Source organism: Vipera berus (assembly GCF_964194415.1).
Source record: "Vipera berus genome assembly, chromosome: 2".
NCBI classification, from domain to species: domain Eukaryota; kingdom Metazoa; phylum Chordata; class Lepidosauria; order Squamata; family Viperidae; genus Vipera; species Vipera berus.
Genome location: NC_138203.1, coordinates 62,417,953 through 62,439,300, shown reverse-complemented (window position 1 = coordinate 62,439,300; position 21,348 = coordinate 62,417,953). Strand labels below are relative to the sequence as shown.

General features: G+C 40.0%; 1 protein-coding gene across 2 annotated transcripts in view; it reads left to right on the top strand.

Moving 5' to 3' along the window:
• Positions 1-4,180, top strand: part of LRRC2 (leucine rich repeat containing 2) — a 90,514-nt gene extending 86,334 nt beyond the window's left edge. For both annotated transcript variants that reach the window (XM_081316629.1, XM_081316630.1), the window contains one exon: positions 1,803-4,180. In XM_081316629.1, the coding sequence (XP_081172755.1) occupies positions 1,803-1,852 (50 nt within the window). In that variant the 3' untranslated portion in view covers positions 1,853-4,180. The remainder of the gene's footprint in view (positions 1-1,802) is intronic.
• Positions 4,181-21,348: the final 17,168 nt, after the last annotated feature.

The following is a 21,348-nucleotide window of genomic DNA, read 5'->3' as shown; positions in this document are numbered from 1 at the left end:
CTGCTTGCTCTGCCATTTGGGAAGAGAATGAGGGAGAGAGAAGTACCTAACAGACACTGTTTCTAAACATCTTGATTTAAGTTATATGCCTGCCCACTTGCCAGGCAAGTGATGTAGGCAGACAAGCCAAGAAGACCACAGTGATCATATAAATGAGACATAAACGTGGGAAAATATTATTTACGACAATGGATATTTAGGATGTAGTCACATTATTTGGGCAATGGGTTCTTCATCCAAAGCTGTCATTATTTAGTTGCTTATATGGATAAGAAGCTTTTCCTAAAATCCAACCTAAATTCAAGTTCTTAGTAATTAAAGCTCTTTGTGCCATTTTCCATCTTGTTGGAGTACATTTCAGTATACATGTAATCAAGATTATAATTTCCTCATAATATATTTCTGAAATTCCCCAGAAGAGAAGCTGGTATTCAGCCTGACTAGGCTGTGTATCATGCATACCTGTTTTGATTTGAAAACTTTGGAAATTAAAGTTACACAGGAGTGATCCATTTTCTCTTGATTGAGGCTTGTTGAAGATGCTTAACTTCCTGTATTAAGCATTTAGATTGACTAAAGTCCAAAAATGCTAGAGAGTTTCTGGAAGCCTGGCACTGAGACAAATCAGCCACCAACAGGCACATACAGATAAACAACATCTACATACCATTCAAAATAGATAATCAAAAAGCTAAAAAGGAAATAAGACCAAAACATCTTTTTGTCAGCAATCAACACACAGATAAGCAGAGAGTAACACCAAGATTAATTCTAGACCCACAACCAAGAAGTAAACAATATCCCAATCAAGGAAATAGCAACTCAGACAAACAGTAAGCAACAGCCCAATGAAGGAACCACCAAGAACACCACCAACAACAATGATAGGGCAAGCCACTAGTATATACTGTAAAATAAGAACAAAATCCATTCTCTTCTAACATTTATGATGTTACCTAGTTGGGTAATAAAATGTTTGCAAAAAACAGCCAAGCTCAGAGAGCACCAAGGATCCCATAGGCGTAGACAAAACAGCCTACCAGGACCAATCCAGAGCCACCACAAACATTTTTCTCTCTCTCTCTCATGTACCAATAATTGGTTCATATCATAAATTCCAATCTTGAATTCAATAGGTACAGGAAATGGAACGGAGAGCAAAAAGGAAACTACAGTATAGCAGAGACAGAGCCCTATTTAGTTCTTTGGCAGCACAAGTAGAATTGCCTTGTGACTGGAAGTCAATACCTGTGAACAAAATCATTTTGCTAGCTTCTTGACCTTCAGGAGAGACCAATAAAACATGAGTAGCAGAGAGGCTTATTTGAAGACAGTGTGGGAACTTGCCTGTATGCAGGAAAGAGCATACCTGGGCCTTACCCGGCTGAATCGTACTTAACTAGATGGAATATTATTTATTTCCCCAGGGGTCTTTTAAAGCCTTTTTTGCATGGTCCCTTGTTGCATGTATTTCTGATCTATCTTATACTAGATTACTTTGAATTCCATTAACCCATTAGAAACTCAAAAGCATTTCCCTTTTGTTCCCCACATTGTTCCCTGTGAACAGCAGTTGTATTTCTAGAAAGAATAGTATTAAAGATAATGGGATTTTTCTATTTAAAATGGTACATGCATTTCAGTGAAACAATTTATAATATGAATGTCAGTTTTGAACAAAAGAGATGGATTCTTTCAGCTATATCAGAAAGATGGGTTTAATATCTGCCTTTGTTTTCAAAAAGTTATGCTAGCCACAAAATGACCAGTTAATATGACATATTTATGCTTTGTCTTTACAGAGATTGTTCCTTGCTATACCACAAAAGTATCACTTAGCATTCAAATATGAACAGTGGAATTTCTATAAACAGAAACTCGAAAAATTTACTTCTGCCAGATGAATTAGAAACCATCCTCAGCATATAATAGCAACAAAAGCTCTTTTTAAGAAGAAAAGAATAAGCTATCAATAATAACAAAGTTGATGCATAATGGAAGATTTAAATGATTGGGTAGGCATATGATAGTTGCAATCATATATAACCATGACTGCATTCACTTTGCAAAATGTTTCTGTTATGAAAAAGGAATACTTATATACTTATATGGAAAAAGTAGAAAGATTTAGGTTATAAGGCATGTGTTGTAATGTTTTTTTCCAGATGAAACAATAAACATCCTGATTCTTTACTATCCCATGTCAGTGATAGTCATTTGAGCCCTGTGATCTACTGGAGAATTATTAGAGTCATGGTATAATTAACTGTGCTATTCTGTGCATGTTTACTCAGTTCTACTCTGCACAGTTCACTGCCAGGAAGGTAAACCTATTCCCTGGATTCATTACATCTACTGTAGATTCCATCTTTCACCTTGGAATTCAAAGTGGTTGCAGGGATGGGTAATTGGATCTATACCACCTTGTGAGTTAGATCCGTCTGACACATAGTGATTAGCCTAAAGTCACCCACTGATCTTCATAGAATGTAGACCTGAATCTAGATCAGTGTATTTGCAGTTCAACAATTTAATTACATTTTTAGATGGGACGAAAGATTTGCAAATATATTTTACAGACTTTATTTTGCAGGGGTTTTGGTGGGTTTTTTGCATATTTTATAGTGGTTGCCCAGGGATTGTTTAGGTAGCCTGATAGGATATGCATAAACTTGATGATCAACACTGCAGTTATATTTCTGAAACCTTATATTGACCCACTTCCTAAAATACATTTACCTCCTACTTCTTCTTGAGTGGTAGTCTCAGGCAAAGCTATTGCTTACTTTCTGAGTTGTGTAAATGGTACATAAGAAAAAGAAATGAAATGATTGCTTACAGTTAATTTGTTTACTATATTGCTCCAGAGCGTCTTTTTCCATTGCGACCTTAGACTTGAAATAATTGCTAGTAATAAATTGCCATACAGAACCAATTATGGTGGTTCTTTTTTTAAGAGTTTGCACTTTCATTACAGGCCACCAGACTCTAATTCAGAGGTGGAAGGCCACAAAATGAAAGGCACAGGAAAGACACAGGAAATCTCTTTGTTGCCACCTAGTGGCTGTCTGGAGTTTTGCAGCGCAGATGTGGTAGCTCTATTCATTCTTTTCCCTTCCATATGTAATAATATTTTTAAACTCAGAAGTTTAGGAGAACCTTTTATGATAGTTATGGGGGCACAGTTAAAGACATGAAGCTTGTCAGCTGAAAAGCCTATTTATGAGACCTAAGTGTTGTGTGATGGTGTGAGCTCTGTTACTTGCTCCAGCTCCTCCCACCTAGCAGTTCAAAAGCATGCAAATGTGAGTAGATAAATAGGTACCACTTCAATGGGAAGGTAACAGTGTTCCTTGCACTTGGGCACATAGTTGTGCTGGCCACATGACCATGGAAATGGCTAAGAAATGAGATGAAGATCACCCCTTGGAATCAGAAATGACTGGACAGGGGAAACATTTACATTCACCTTTATGGTAGTCATTGTGATATCCGTGAATTAAAATAAAGCCCCATGCAAAGATATAGCGTGATGGATTTGCAAAGAATGTATGGTTTTCTACTTTAATTTATTACAAGCAAACATCTTTGCTTCATTTAAAACTGTTGAAACTACTTTTTAAATGCCCAGTTTGCTTAGGAAATTTCAGTCAGTCAAAGTCAGCTATTTGGAAGTGGGTTTTTTAAAAACATGTTTAAGAAGTTGCGTAAAAACAAAGAATTTAAGTTTTCCAGTAATGAGAAAAAGACCCTATGCTTTTTACCTACACAGTAAACTTTTCTATTGTTATTGTTAATAAAGTTGCCTACAAAATATTAATAAATACATAGCTGATCTACATAACCTGAAAACATTGGCAATATTTTGGATGGTAAGAATTTGTCTTGAATTAGGCATTCATTTGGAAAGATACCATAAAACCTTAGACATATAAAAAGAGCTAGACATGTTTCAGCTGTTCAGAGCTAAAAGACAATTTAAGAACTAAGCACATTCATTAATATTTGTAACATTATTATTTGTTGGTTATTAAATATTTTTATCTCGTGCATAAGACATAATTGTGTTTATTTTTATTTGAAAAAATTACTTGTTTTGTAGTATGCCATTTTTTGTTGGTTTAGTGCACATTAGACTTGTAAAATAATTTTGTTTTGCATAATCTCTTTTTCCATTCAATAAATACTCTATATTGATAATCCAATTAGTCTAAAGTACTTTCATTTGTATACTGGGTGTTGGCCAATTTTCATCCAGTCTTCTATCTTCCCCTCTTGGGGAATTTGTTAAAAGGGTGGTTGTAGCTTCAAATGGCTCTGAGAGAAGCAGATTATCTGGATCTCTTTTAGTCAGATTTCAGAATAGGATATCTTACTGAAATGGTATTGATCATGGTTGTTGATTATCTCTGATAAAACTTGGTTTGGGGTGGTGCACCCCTTCTAAATATCCTTGATCCCTCAATGGCCTTGATGCTATAGATATAGTATTCTGGGTTGATGTCAAGGGTGAGATTGGGGGGGGGGGCAAAGTGTTGAGATGATTCTCCTCATTCCCCCAGGACTGATTTCAGTAGCTATTGGTAAGAAAGGAATCTTACCTGTGAGATCCCTCATCCTCAGGTCTCTCTCTCTGCTCCTATGTAACATCCACACACAGAACTACTGAGTAAGCTCATCCATTGGCATATGATTATCATCAGTATCACCTTGCTGTCATCTAGTGCAGTGGCCTCCAATCTTTTGGGCACCAGGGACTGGTTCTGCAGACTGGAAAGGGTGTGGTTTTGCATGCTGCCTGCATCCCACAGATGGGGCTTCACTTCTTTGTGTGGACCGGTTGCTGGTATGCCATGGACTGGTGCCAGTCCAACGACTAGGGGTTAGGAACCTGTGATCTAGTCATTATGATTTTTTGCTGCCCTCATCTCGTAGTTCTGAGCAAGTTACTAAATAAGTAACTTGTATGCCAGATAATTTGCTCTGTGCTCCCCAAACTGCTACATTCAGAAGTGAAGTATGAACTCTTGTTCCATCAAATCTTGATGATAGATGCTACTACTAAACCAGTCCTGTCTTGAACATGGAATGGAAGTTCAGCATCCTGATCTTCATCTACAGAGCAAAATGACTTGGACTTAGAGATCATGGTCTTAGTCTTACATACTGTTTGCCTAACATTCACCCATTATAGAAGTATAGAATCATAGAATTTGGAAGGGGACATTTAGGTAATCAAGTTCAGCTATTCATTCACTGCAGAAATCCAAATGGCTCTTTCCTTCTTTGTCTGACTACATCCAATGAAGGGTCACCTCTCAAGATAATCTGGTGGGGTGGCGGTGGTTGTTCGGGAGACTTTATGCCCACGGGAGACCACCATTGTCCAGATGGCCGGGAGTGAGTCCCTCCTCCTGAGATGTGGCCCTTGGGCTCAGTTGGGCTTGTTGCTCACATACCTGGTGCCCAGCTGTGTGGCAACAGCCCTGCCCGAGCTGCTCGACACTCTCTCAGGGTTGGCGGTGGAGTTCCCCAGGCTTATAGTTCTGGGTGACTTCAACCTGCCTTCACTGGGAGGGTTGTCTGAGTTAGCTCGGGAGTTCATGGCCTCCATGATGGCCATGGGCCTGACCCAAGTAATTCAGGGCCCGACTCATGTGGGGGATCATACTCTCGACCTGGTGTTCCTGTCTGGACAGTGGTTGGATGATCTAGGAGGGGGTTCATCAACCATTGTTCCCCTGTCATGGTCAGATCATTATCTCCTGTGGCTGGTCTTCCGTTATGCCACCCCCCACCGCTGGGCTGCGGAACCGACCAGGTGGTTCCGCCCCAGGCGCCTAATGGACCCGGAACGGTTCCAGATGGCACTTGGGTCTATACCCATCGCCCTCACCCACAGCCCAGTCAATGCCCTGGTGGATGCCTGGGAAAGGGCGGCCGCCGGGGCACTTGACTGTGTTGTACCCTTGCGACCTCTGACCCGGCACAGATCCCATTGGGCTCTGTGGTTCTCTGCGGAGCTCCGGGAGATGAAGCGTCGGAGATGGGATCTAGAGAGCAGTTGGAGGTCCAGCTGATCTGAATCTGACCGATTGCAGTTAAGAACTTTTATAAGGTCTTATCTTGCGGCGATAAGGACAGCGAAGTCTAATTACTTCGCTGCCCTCATTGCGTCCGCAGATAATCGCGTGGCCGCCCTGTTTAGGGTGACTCGCTCCCTCCTTAACCAGGAGGTGAGGGAGGATCCCTTACGGGGATGAGCCGAGGAGTTTAGTCATCATCTGGCGGACAAAATCGCTCAGATCCGGACTGGTCTGGACTCTGACTGGGCAGAGTCTGACGTGGAAGAATCGGACGGTCTTGAGCATGTTATCTGGACTGAGTTCGATCCTGTTTCCCCTGATGATGTGGACAGGATCATGGGGAGGCTGAGCACCACCACCTGTTTGTTGGATCCGTGCCCCTCCTGGCTGACTTATGCGGCCCGGGAGGAGACACGAGGCTGGTTCCAGGCAGTAATAACTGCTTCTTTGAAGGAGGGTGTCTTCCCTGCCACCTTGAAGGAGGCGGTGGTGAGACCCCTCCTCAAAAAGCCTGCCCTGGACCCGGCTGTTTTAAATAATTATCGTCCAGTCTCCAACCTTCACTTTTTGGCGAAGGTTGTTGAGAGTGTGGTGGTGCATCAGCTTCCTCTGTTCCTGGAGGAAACTGATTATCTGGACCCGTACCAATCGGGTTTCAGGCCCAGACACAGCACGGAGACGGCATTGGTCGCGCTGGTGAATGATCTCTGGCGGGCTCGGGACAGGGGTTGTTCCTCTGTCCTAGTCCTATTAGATCTCTCAGCGGCTTTTGATACCATCGACCATGGTATCCTACTGCGGCGTCTCAGGGGGTTGGGAGTGGGAGGCACCGTTTTCCAGTGGTTCTCCTTCTATCTCCTAGGCCGCTCGCAGTCGGTGTTGACGGGAGGGCAGAGATCCACCCCAAGGCCTCTTGTTTGTGAAGTTCCTCAGGGGTCGGTTCTCTCTCCCCTCCTGTTCAACATCTATATGAAGCCGCTGGGTGAGATCATTCATGGTTTCGGGGTGGGGTATCATCAGTACGCTGATGATACCCAACTTTTTCTTTCCACCCCGAACCAACCCAGCGATGCCCTCGCCATGATGTCCCGTTGCCTGGAGGCGGTGCAGGTCTGGATGGGGAGAAACAGGCTTCGTCTCAATCCTGCCAAGACTGAGTGGCTGTACATATCACCATCTTGGGTTAACCAGACCATTCCACCTTTAATGATGGGGGATGAGGTGTTACCCCCCCCGTTGATAGGGCTCGCAACTTGGGCATCCTCCTTGACTCCCGGCTCAATTTTAAAGACCATATAGGAGCCGTGACCAGGGGGGCTTTTGCCCAGGTTCGCCTGGTACGCCAGTTGCGACCCTACCTGGATCGAGATGCCCTACGCACAGTCACTCATGCGCTCGTGACCTCCCGTTTAGACTACTGCAACGCTCTCTACATGGGGCTGCCCTTGAGGACCACTCGGAGGCTTCAGCTGGTGCAGAATGCAGCCGCGCGAGTTGTGATGGGGGTTTCCCGATACTCCCATGTAACACCTCTACTCCGCGAGCTGCATTGGCTTCCGGTTGCCCTCCGGGTGAGATTCAAGGTGCTGGTAATGACCTATAAAGCCCTAAATGGCTTGGGTCCAGGATATCTGAGGGAACACCTGCTGCCAGCATCAGGTTGTCTTTGTCCAGTGCGCTCCCACAGGGAGGGTCTTCTCAGGGTGCCACCGGTAAAAGATTGCCGGCGGGTAACACCTAGGGGGAGGGCCTTCTCAGTGGGTGCGCTTGCCCTCTGGAACCAGCTGCCCGTGGAGCTGAGGACTGCCCCCGACCTCCGTTCATTCCGCCAGGACCTGAAGACCTGGCTCTTCGAGCTCTCTGGCCCAGGCTGAGAATTTTAATTTTAATTTTAATTAGGTTTTTTTTTACTTTTTCAGGGACTGTTATAATCTTTTTAATTGTTTTTAATTTTTGTATTTCTTGTTTTAATTACCCTGTTAACCGCCCTGAGTCCTTCGGGAAAGGGCGGTATACAAATCCAATTAAATAAATAAATAAATAATGTTTCCCACTGTCAAATAGAGTGTCATTCCTAAGGCCGTCAACTAAATAAAGGTTATTCCTCCCAGTCCAGTCACTAATACTTTAAAAGCCAGTTTGATAGCTTTAATGACTGAAGAGAACAAAAATACTTTACAATGTATAAAAATATGTTGAATTTAGCATGATACTTAGATGATCCAGATAGTGCTTGTGCTTGTTTGTAACAAAGTGCTAGTGCTTGTTTGTAACAAAGAAGCTATCACATATAAATAAACTCAAATTTTAAGAGATAACTAATAAAGTTAGTTGAACTTAGTTGGCTCTAAATCAATAAAGTTAAAAAGAAAATACAATTATCTTTTCTTTCCTCTTGACCAGTGACATTTAAATGCCATCTAAAGTGTATTTTTCACTGTTGCAGAGGGTTGGAGAAGGAGAGTATCAATTTATCATAAGATCTGTCAGCCTTTCATATAATGTGATTTGTTACAAATTGACTTTTGGTACCAGATGCCAAGAGGCCAGGAGAATGTAAGTTTGCTTTGCTTCAACTGAACAGTTAACATAAAGTTCACAAGCAGAATCAGAATACACGAAGGAACAGTTTTTGTTTTTTAATTTTACTATCTTACCTTTGTTTGACATCTGTTCCACAATCTCCACCTGTTTATTTCCCCTTCATTAATCTTTACTTATCTTTCTTTTTTCAACTGGTGAATTTCCAGAAAGCTGTTTACAATACTAATTTGCGACTAATTACAACATAGTCAATGGGATTTTTACAGGGATCCATCAAGTCAGGCAGAACTAGCTAAAAAAACCAATACTGTACTCCCATATTGACATCAGTTTATTTGAAACCAAGAAAAGATATTTTCTTTTGCACTGAGATAGCAAAGTTGATAGGTGACTTATTTTCCCACTGGTAAGAATTCTGCTTTACTCTGTCTCTTAACTCAGAAATCCAGCACCCTGGTTACATTGATAAGGGCATCTGCTACTAATTGCAGTGATGAAAAATGATGGAATGTCTATTATAAAACCAGAGTGTTAAGTTTGGCCTTTCATACTAACAACTTGACACTGGATGCCTGTTTATAAATCACAGGATTTTGGTTGTGACTTTGAGATATAAATTTAATCCTTTCTCCTTAATACTTATGCTGGTGACTATTTGTAAATAATTCTTTTCCATTTACTGCATCCACTGACTATGCTAGAAGATTTGACCATGCTAGACATTTCAGGAAAATACATGGTGTCATTTCATCATCACAACCTACAAGCAGTTTTCAGCTAGAAATATTTATGGCATAGCAACCTTCCTTCCTTCCTTCCTTCCTTCCTTCCTTCCTTCCTTCCTTCCTTCCTTCCTTCCTTCCTTCCTTCCTTCCTTCCTTCCTTCCTTCCTTCCTTCCTTCCTTCCTTCCAAACACCAGCAATTCCCATTTTAGCATTTTTGATACATGAAGAAACAATTAGATATCAAATTTTGTATGCTTTGATTGATTATCAGAAAGGGAGCATTAATTTCATGATGGTGATTTCTGTAGGTTCCCAGACATTTAAGGTTAGGAGATGCAAAGATGCAGATCAGTTTCAATGTGAAGCATTGCGAAGTGCAACTGATCGGCTTAGGAAATGATCAGAATCTCTAAATGCACTTTCACAGTTCTGTATTTGTCTTCATGGAAATAAATATGCGCATATTTCTTAATCTATATCATTTTCCTCTCACCTTGTGGTGTATGCCGACAGACTAAAAAATGACTGAGCAGAACTAATACATAAATATCAACACTTTAAAAAGCTGATATTAATGCATATTATGCATCTAAAACATTTTTAGAACATCCTTCATCGAGACAGGGTATTACATCTTGGGCAATTGATCAAGAATTTTTTAAAAAAAAATCATGCCAAAGTCAAATTAGGAGGAATTTGATTATAATCCCATAGGCATTCAAACTAAATTTGGAGTTTATTTTATAATCCTAAGGGAAAAAAAAAGAAGGGATGCACTTTTTTTTGCTCTGTTATCTGTCCAAAATTCTATACAAATCCCAAGTTTTACTTATATAAGCTCTCCGAGATATATTGTGAATTGGACGGCCATATAAATCTTCTTAATAAATAAATAATAAATAAGATTCTTTTATTTGATTTTCATTCAAAGACAGAAACATGATTCAAAATGCACACAAATTTGTCACAATTGCTTTAAGCCAGCTGTTCCTCGGTATCCCAGGTCTATAGTTCACAGATGTAGTAAGATACTAGAGAAAGGCCCATTTAATTTAAGGCATTTGTAAAAGACATTTAGTAAGCAACCATGTTTGTCCCAAATTACATCTTTTCTTTCAGATCTGAAGCACAGAGATGCACACTCATTACAGCTCTACAGTACTTCAGTTTTGAAGAGGGAAATGTGCTTGAACATATCAAGAGGCTGCAAGTGATAAAGCAAGAACTGTATGTAGACAGAAAGTAGTTGTGGTTCAGGAGAGCTCAAAGAGTTTTTAATTACCTTATAACTTTAGCAGTTCACAAGCTTCAAGTATGAAGAATTCAGAAGCAAAGATACAAAAGCAGTCTGGAGTAGTCCAAAGGTCTCTGGCCAAAGCGAGTTGCATAGATTTGTTCAGGGATCAGTCAGGAGAGCCTCACACAGGACAAGAAGCTAGAAAGAGCAGAACACCCTAGAAATATGGGTGTGGAGCAGGAGAATCCTTTTGGTGAAGAGAAGAAGGTATAAAAAATGGTCTTATATACGTAGGCATAACCCAATTAGAGGAATTGCTGTCTGCTTTGAGGAGTCATGCTCGCCACTTCTGGCCTCCTTAACTCCTAGTATATATTTGAGTTTGACATCCCATCAGAATTGTCTTCTTCATTATCTGAGTCATCCTATGGTTCATTATAACTGAGAGATCCTTCATCACCTTTTGGCTTTCCAGGTTGACAGTCCATGAAGTCTGTTTCTTCAGCATCTGAATCAGAGTTAGAAGATGCCATAATACCAATGTGCCCTAGAAGCACTTTCCCCCCCTCCTTTGAAGCTACACACCCATAAGGCTTATTCTGTGCTTTTCATCTATATTTCAGAGAACAGAGATTGGGAGGCAAGTGTGAGTGACATGTAAGCAAGAATTTGAAGCAGGAGTAATAGTTTTTTTCCTAATTTTTTATCCTGATATGTATATTCCATCAAAACTGATCTTACCACAGTTTTGCAATGAAGAAATATCAGCAACATAAAGAGAAATCAGTAAACATCTAGACATCAGAAACCAGGAAGAGACCAAATGCAAACAGAAGCCAAATGAAAATCAGTATAATAAATGGAAGAAAAGAACTTGAGATTCTGAGTGCAGAGATAGCCAGAATGTCAAAACAAGAACATTTGAGTCCCTGAAATGCAACTATGTCTTTGAGAGATATGTGCACTCTTTTGTTAAAAACCCTTCAAATTCCACATCCAATTTGCATTTGTTTTTGAATAAATATCGTATTTCAATATGCAGATTTTTGAGATGCTGATGACCAATTTTGGAAAAGAAATCAAGAAGCTTCAAATGCCATTTGCATATAGAAATCAGCACTCATTTAAAAAAAATAACATTAAAGCTTTCCACTGGTCAAGCATGTACTTTCTCTTTTTCACCTTTAGCCACCAATTATTATTTTGGTAACTTTTGTACTTGCATTGGTTTTTTCACTGAATATGCTTCCCTTTGATATTGGAAGAGAGCAGGCACCTCTTGGAAACTCTATGGCTGGCCTGCCATTAGTGTTGTCCTTACAGCTAGAGGGTGTGGGCCTGAATGTTTAAGGTCTTATTATCCTATTTCATGTTGCTTATGCAACATTCTAAAACATTTTGAAAAACAAAACAGAAAAACATCCATGGGTCAGATAGATCATTTTTAATTTAATTACCCTTGTTACAGCTGACTAGTCTTGGAGGGAGGAATGTTCTTTATCATTCTACTGTTGAGAAAGAAAATGTGTATAATTGAGTTCTGCCACCACTTTGTTTGGGGTGGCTCTAGTAATTAATTTGTCTTTGGAAAAATTAATTGCCTTAAAGCAACAGTCATACATTTAGATTCTTTACAATCCTTGGCACCCTGTTAATGTCAACTAATATGAAGATATATATATCTTCTCCTACTATGTCAAGATATTGTTGGGATGAGTTATGGCTGATGAGAATCCATCATTCTACCTTGCAACTGGAGAAGGAAAAACAGAAAAAGCCTCAGTGGCAGCCACAAGGTCTTCTCAAAATATAAATAAAATTACATCCTTATTTGAACTTGCAAGCATTATTTCAATGTATAGTGCCTATCTTACTCTTTAAATCTATACACCTATGCATCAGTTGATATTATGTATGGAAATGTAATTATTGTCTTGAGTCTCCAAATGAAGATTGGAGAAAGGTAACTTTTGAATTTACTTTCATTAGGTGAATATTGGATTTCTTACGCATTTTGCTAGCATGCTACCATCTTGTGGACATTTTCTAAAATACAAGTCCCATACTTAATATGATACTTGATTTTGGCACCATCTTAACTTTTTTGACCAGGTCTATGGCAATTTGCCATGGACAATTCACCATGGACAACTTGCCATTGCCAACTCATCACAGCCAACTTGACATAGCCAACTTGTTGCAGCTAATTCATTGCGGAACAGCTCACCACGGCCAACTCGCCTCTTGCTGTGGGACAAGAGTTACACTAATATAAAAAATGGTGGAATAGAATCAATAAAGAAAGGATGCAAAAGGAGGAAAAAGAATGAAATGTGGATGGCAAACATTAAAATATTTTTTTTATTTTTTTTAAATAAATACAACTGTTAGATTTTCCTGCAATGAATTGGCCGTGGTGAGTTGTCCCAGGTTGAGTTGACCATGGAGAGTTGGCTGCAACAAGTTGGCCATGCCAAGTTGGCCATGATGAGTTGGCTGCAGTGAGAAAAAGTGTTTGGCCTTCAAAAGAAGCCTGAAAGAACAAATTGAAGCAACAGTGAAGAAGAATGATGGATAGTTCTGAATATTTTCAGTCTCTTTTCTGGTTATTTAACTTCCTTTCATGTTACGTTTGACTATATTCTCCACTGAGCAGCAACAGGACAGTAGTAATGGTCGCAGATAATCATGGTAGCAAAAATGGTAGTAATAACGGCCATCCTAAAATAGAATTACTATTCTTTCTTTTGTTCATTTGTGTCCTCTTCTAGGAGTTTGCCAGGACACGTCCCTCTGGTTTTCTTGGAGAGGTTTTTCAGAAACAGTTACCTTAAAAAGCTAATTAGCCACATCTTTCACCCTAGTGATAATTAGGTACATGCACAACTATACATTTGTCTGTGCAAGAAGACCACAGGTCTGGTTATAGATATTTCAAAGAAGCTGGTCATTCTCTTTTATATTACTTTCAGCTTTTTCATTAACTTGCACTGACTTTCTAAGACAAGACATGTTACAACAGGGGAAAAAATAGACATTTTTGTAATTATCCATTCATGATTTTGCTAAAGATAAGAAAGTATCTTGGGTTGGGTTGGTAAACTTTCAGACAAATGAATTATTAGTTGAATGATGATTTATTTAAACATCTGTTTTAAAAAGGATATATGAGATATAGAAACAATACATAGGATTTGAGTGATATGAATTATATCACTTTGGCTCCTAATGCTTTAATTGCCTGCAATCTTGGCAGTATCTTAAATTTTAATTTTTAAAGTCAGGGATAAGTGTAGTGACTGGTTTCTGTCTCATTTTAAATCATGGCTTAGTTGTGCATTACAAGTATTTCTATGTTGCTTCCTATACTGAAGCAATTTATAATCTCTAAATATGAAAATAAAGAAGGTTAAAAAAAATCAAGTTAAACTGCAAATAAAAACTAGAATAAAACTCAATCAAAATGTTAATGATTGTGGAAATGCACATGGACATCCATAGAAGGATACGCAAAAGAGGCAAATGACCAATTTGTTTCATGACATCATGAAAAATGATGTAAACGAAGTATGCAATTAATGTAATTTACATGGTGATACAATGATACATACAATATCATTTTTATACAAGTGTGCCTTCTACGACAGGGCAACATAAACAGAATTTTTTAAAGATACTCTAAAACACATCAGCCTTTGACATAATAGACAGTGAAGTTCATTCCACAGGACAGTTATCTCCATGAAAAAGGCTTGCTTCCGTGTCTCATCAACAAGCCACCTATTAGCTGTGTCATAGACCAGACGTCTCCAACGTATGGGCCGCGGTCCACTACCAGGCTGTGGCCTCTTGGCTGCCAGGCTGAGTGAGTAGCTGGGCATTGCATGCAGGTGTTCATGTGCTCATTCCCATCATGCCACCATTGCCATGAGTGTTGTATGGCCGGTGGCAGTGCTGCTAGTATAGCATAGGCGATGGTGTTGCCATGAACTTTGGGGGCACAGCACCGTGAATGACAGGTGGGTAGTGGCATGCCACAAACAGGTGGTGGTATTGCCATGAATCTTGTGCAGGTGGTGGCAGCACTGCAAGTAGCAGATGACTGCAACACAATCCTCACACAGGGGTAGTGGTGCGAGCCTCACACTGGGGTGGGATCGTTGTGCTGATCCACAGCACAATCCTTGTGTGGGGGTGGTGTGCCAGGGAAGCATCCTTGTGCAGGGGCAGCGGTGCAATCCTCGTGCCAGGGCGGCATCATTGTGGGCTGTGGTGCAATCTTCATGTGGGGGAAGCAGCACGAACCTCACGCTGGAGTGGCAGTGCAAATCTTATGCCAGGGTGGCATCATTGTGGGCCGTGGCACAATCCTTGTGTAGGGATGGCGGGGCAAGCCTCACGTTGGGGGTGGCATCAATGCGGGCTGCAGTGCGAGTCTCACGCTGGTGGTAGCATCACAAGTCTGACACAGTCGCCGCCATTACTGAGAGCCTCACACACATGCTCGCAGCCCTGTTTGTGTGGTGTGTATGCTCACAGCTTGTTTGCACTCATGCATGCATGTGTGGCCACATACACATTTGTGCATGCATACATAAGGCACCTGCCCCTCCCTCTCCCACCGGGCTACCAATCCAAAAAGGTTGGTGACTCCAGTCATAGAAAACAAAGCTATTGAAAATGGTGAGTGTTTGATGTTACTGAATCTATCTGAAACTTTGAATAGGATATCAACATTCTGAATGTCTAATTGACTTTTGAACCACGTAATTCCACTGCATCTGAAACAAAACTGAGGTAGAAGAAGTATTAGCTTTGGGAAAATCCCAGCCTGAAATGGTGGCATCTTAAGGACAAAGTCTTGCCTGAAACCTCATTGCAATCATTGTCGGAAATGTTGAGTTAAACAATGATCCAATTCAACAGAAGACCATTTGTTAGACTGTTTACTCTCCTTAAACTTTATTTGCTTATTCATTACATCTCTAGACCATGCAACAACCATAACTCTCTGGGACGTACAAATTCATTCAAATATGTCACAAAAAGAAAATAATTAAATTCAATATTGTAGCATTATGGGAACAACAATAACAATGATATGATTATAATAAAAAAGTAAAGGTAAAAGTAAAGTTTTCTCTTGTCCAATCGATTCCAACTCTAGTGGGCAGTGTTCATCTCAGCTTCTTAGCTGAGGGAACCAGCATTGTCTGAAAATATTTCTGTGGTCCTGTTGTCAGCATGACTATGTGGCGAAGTGCACTGAATACCATTATGGTACCTCTTTATTTACTTGCATTTGCATGTTTCAAACTACGAGGTGAGCAGAAGCTGGGGCAAGACAGAGCCTTGGTGGAGCAGTGGGCTAATGCCTCTTTAAGTAACACCAGCTGCCTGCAATTAGTGCAGGTTCGCATCCCACCAGGCTCAAGGTTGACTCAGCCTTCCATCCTTCCGAGGTAGGTAAAATGAGGACCCAGATTGTTGGGGGCAATTAAGCTGACTTTGTAATAATGCCGCTTGGAGGGGTGTGTGAAAGCCCTAATAAGCAGGCATATACATAGAATGAAGGCTACTGCTAAGCTTGTAAGCCGCCCTGAGTCTTCGGAGAAGGGCGGGATATAAATGGAATTAAAAAAAAAAAGTTACAGGAGCTCACCCATTGCATGGCACTCAGATCTTGAACCCAGGCTGTCAGCTTTCCAGCTGACATGCTCAGTGTCTTTAACCATTGAGCCATCATGCCCCCTGATTACAACAAAACTAACAGCAACAAATTAACAGCAAAACCATAAAAAATTACTCCTTCTTGGAAAGGAAAGAAACAATTCTCAGCTGGTGCCAGAAATAACCAAATGTATGTGACAGACAAACTCCACCAGAGGACCATTCTTTTTTTTATTTAAAAAGTTTTACAATACATTTTAACTTTAATCCCCCCCTCCCCCACCCCCATCTAACCCTCCCTATCCCTCTACCCCATTCCCACCTCCCCCCCCGACTTCCCAGAGCTAAATACAGGGTATAAAAACGAAAAACAAACATAAGCATCCATTTGCTATCAACAATAAACTATTAATTCTATCACCCTCTGGCTCATGTAAAATGATTACAAACAGTAATAATATTACAGATAAGAAAAAAAGAAGAAAACAGAAAAGGAATTTTACTCAAATGCTAAATAAAATTTCTTAATCCCAATCCTCATTCATATTAATTTCAAAGAAAAAACTTTCATCTACTATTTACATTCTTCCACATTTCTCTAATCTCTAGACAAATTCTCTATTACGCGCCAAAAACGCCTATCTCTATTAACCTTATTAATCTCCAACCAAACTGAACTATAATCAAAAATAGTTCTTGCATATATCACGCCAAATATCTCGCAGTTCCAGATCATCCATCTATACGTCTAGGACACCATTCCAATCTCCAATAAGAATAAAATAAAAACTTTAAAATTTTTTTTAATCCAATTAGGTAACCTTTGTTTATAGTAAGTTAAGAAAAATCAACTTGTTGATGATTAGAAGCTTGCGTACAAATACTTTTAGTCCACAACCCTAATATACGTTTCTTACAAACAGATAACATCAGTCTTAAATTGTTTTAAATATTAAAAAGCTTTCTTTCTCCTCTATGATGAATTCAATCCATTGACATTCTAATTAGAAATTTAGTCACCAATCTTGACACTCCAAAGCTTTTGGAGCATATCTGAAATGACCCCTTCAACTTCTTTAGACCGCGCCCCTCCCACAGCTTCACTGTAAGTATGCTTTGGAGGTTCCATAACTTTCTGCTGGTCTTGCTCTTGCTCTCGTCTCGCTCATCTTAGGGCGGCACGCGTCATCCTCTGCTCTCCTGCAGCAACCGATGAGACTGTAACTTGATCCCCTCCAGCACCATTCTCCTCTGTCTGTCTATCTGCAACTTCTTGAAGCTTTCCCTCACCATATCCCTTTGCAGCTTCCAGAAGTGGTAGGGGGATTGCTTTTAACACATTGCTATAAAAATCACGTGCCTGGGCCACAGTAACCAAACGATGTCTTTTACCTTCATGTATCACCACCAGTCCAACTGGAATCTCCCATCTGAACTTAATATCACATTTCTTAAGTTCCTGTACAAGAAATGCAAAATCTTTCCTTCTTTTTAAAATCTTTGGAGGAATCTCTTTTAAAACCAAGACTTCTTGCTCAGCAACTACCAATTTAGTATCATAAGCAGCTTGAATGACTTCATCTCTAATTACTCTCTTTGTAAAATAGACCACCACATCTCTGGGTAACTTCCTCTGTCTTGCAATCCATGAATTAACACGAAAAATTTTATCCATACTTCCCTCAATTTCAGATGCTGGCTGGCCCAATACCGCTTCCAAAGCTTCAGAGATCAGCTGCTTTAAATCTTCTTTAGAATTCTCCTTTAAGCCCCTAATTCTAATAGCATACTGCATCTGATGATACTGAGCGAGGCTCAATTCTCCGTCCACTTTATCCCTTATGTTTTCATTCTCTAATACCTTTGCTTCTAATATTTATTTATTTATTTATTTGTTTTTATAAACCGCCCTTCTCCCGAGGGACTCGGGGCGGTGTACAGAGTAGGACAGGCAACAAAGTGAAACAGTATTGAAAAACAATAATCAAAGCAAAACAAACTGGGACCCCAATTAAAGCTGTCAGAGCTATCAGGCCAGGCCGGACTGTTGGATATAGGTATAATATAGAGTTCTTTTGACTGAGATCCTCCACTTTTGCATCCAGCTGTTGCACACATTCAGCTACACTTTCAATCATAGACAACATGTCTACCCTCATTGCTCTAAACTTCTCTTCCATCTTCTTCTCCAACTTCTCCTCCAGCTTTTTCAACTTTTCATCCATCATATCGGATATTAATTGTGAATGCTTTTCAAGGGCATCTTGTAAATCCTTAAGCGTCAACGCCGGAGGAGGTACAGGAGGAAGCAAAGCTTGCAACGAGGTCTGTTGCACCGGGGAAAACCCCGCATTCCAAAGAGCTTTAGAAGTTTTGGCCGCCATCTTTCGTCACTTTCACTTATTGCGCACTTTCACTTTAAAGCTATAAAATCCGTTGAGCTAGAGAGTAAAAATAAAAGTCCACATCACCTTGACCTCCTGTACCGCTCTGCCTGCATCTTTATACTCAAAAGTATTCCTTCTGGCAGGGGTGGTTGCTAACGCCTGGCTCTGCTCCAAAAATCACGGAGCAGAGACACTGCGCAGCTCGGAGCAACCCAGGCTTCGGGGGGGCTCAATCCTTCAGCCGCCCAAACTCTCAGTTCAGGCGGCCCCGGAGAGCTCAACCCCTACCTGGGGCCTCACCCCCTCCTCTTCTCCCGAGGAGGGGGCTTCAAATCCATCTAAACAGCTGATCGGCGCTGTTTACGATGGAAAAACACAGCTGCGGAGCGGACAGCCCGGAGGCGGCTGTCTTCGGCGCCGCGTTGCCACCGGAAGTCCACCAGAGGACCATTCTTGATAAAAATTCTTTGTCTTCTGACTGTTCATCTGGTCTCATTTGGTGAAGGTATCTGGAGATGCTCTGATGCAGGTAATGGAATCCAGGTAAGTGAAAATTGGAGGATATCCTCATATGGATAATCAAGTTCAAAACTATTTTCAAGTTTTGAAGTTAAAATCAACAAGCTGACTCTGCCAGTGTAGACTATAAAACACTGGCATAATTTAACTGTATCTGGAAATCCAAGTTATGTAGGAATTTCAAATTAGCAGGGATCACTGAAGGCATCCTAGAGTTCATTTAGAAGAGGCTAGCAAGGGAGTACTTGCTAGAACAGGGGTGTCAAGCTCGCTGTGTCAGGTGACATGTCGCCATGTAGCACAACATTTTCTCCTTGCCGGAACTAGGGTGAACATGGCTTCTATCCGGCCCGCGGGCTGACAGTTTGACAACCCTGTGCTAGAAGTTGTGAAAGCAGACAAGGTGAATTAACAAAAAGCTGTAAGCATGGGGAATAACCAATAAGATGCTTAAACTATACAGGAATAGAAACAAGCAGTTTTTATGTGATTCCTAAGAAAGACAACAGTTTATATGATAGCCCTGCTGGATTGAGGATGTTCTTTTTCCAAAATAAAAATTACTGTTCAATTATTGCTGTTTGTAACAGGGTATAGGATACAAGAAGATACATAGTTGATGGCTGGAGCCATTTTGATAATAACACTTGCTTGCAAGTTTTGTCTTCTGTTCACTAAGTACACCCTTTCACCAATATTCGTAAGATGCTCTAGTTTTCTTCTGTTGGTGTGAACTTATTTTTTGGATTAGCAAAACTTTCAGAATAGTCAGTAATTCCACTTTGAATGCATTTTTCTGAAGTATTAAGCAAGCTACAAGGAGGAGGAGGAGGAGGCCGAGGAGGAGGAGGAAAAAAGCAACTCATTCCTTCCTGATTTAAAAAAACTTAAAGGGCCAATGTACCTGTGTCTATCTGCCTTATCCTATTATCTGTATCACAACCATTTTTCTTGTAGAACTAGATGTTCTATCTAGTACATACAAGAACAATATTAATAGAGTAATCTCTCTTGGAAAGATCGAACCTAAGTTGATATGTCAGTAGCGTGAGACTTTGCTCTGATGTGAACTTGGTTTAATATTGTAAGCAACAGATCTCTCCAAAATCTTTAGAATACCAGCATCTACTGATCAGTATTAACTTTTTTTTTTGCTGCAGAATTGTTCTGTCTCCCAGCAGTTGCTATTCAGTTTCTGTTACTGGAAAATTATGCCACGTTTTTTTTCAAAAGATTCAGCTGGCAATATTTACATTTAATCATTGTCATCATGGCTACTATAGGTTAGCAAGAGTTTGCAGTCAAATTTTATTTGTGTTTCCACAAGCTGTTGCATCTGCTGTTCCTATTTTAATCTAAAGAAAAGGAAAAATAATAATACTGAACTTATTAATATGAAGATAACAGCAATGATGATGTATCTTGGTAGTATGGTAGGCGCATTGGCAAGTAGACCAAGTAGCATTCCTTTTCTTCCCTCCTAGTAGAAACTTCCTTGGGGTAAAACAGACCCATCTGTTATTGACCAAATAAAATCTTCTTTTGAAAAAAACTTGTGCATGCTTTTTAGAATCCTTGAAATGTAAGTTTTCATTCTATCAGCAAAATTATCCCTTGCTATGTTTTTGAAAAAAACAAACTGGTTAAAAAACTAGAATATCTTAATCTTCAAAGGAAAAAGAACAATAGTTTTATTAAATGTGATTACTCCGAATGTGGTTCAGTGGATTATTTTCTATATTGTGCTTAAGACTGCATGCTTACAGAAAGGAAGAAAGATAGCTGAGTTTAGAAACAATTTAAAATGAAATATGACATGAATATGAATTCCAGTTTGCAAATTTAGCTTTGTAGCTGAAATGCTTGGGGTCTCCTGTGAAATTAGCTTTTTTACCTATAAATATTTTTACCTTCCCTAATAAAAGATACTTGTAATCTACAGATTAGAAAACAGTGATGGAATGTCAATTTTAAGACAAGAGATGTGGTAAGGGAAGAGTAAGGGAGAATGCAGGAGATCTAACTTTTGAAGCCAACCTGGGATAATAATTGAATTTTCCAAAATCATTTAGAGAATAGAAAGTTCTCAATACTTTGAAGTTATAGAATCAGAAGAAAGCCTTATAACCTCAATTACTGTTTGTAAAGCAAATCAAGGTGTTTACCATAACTAAAATCA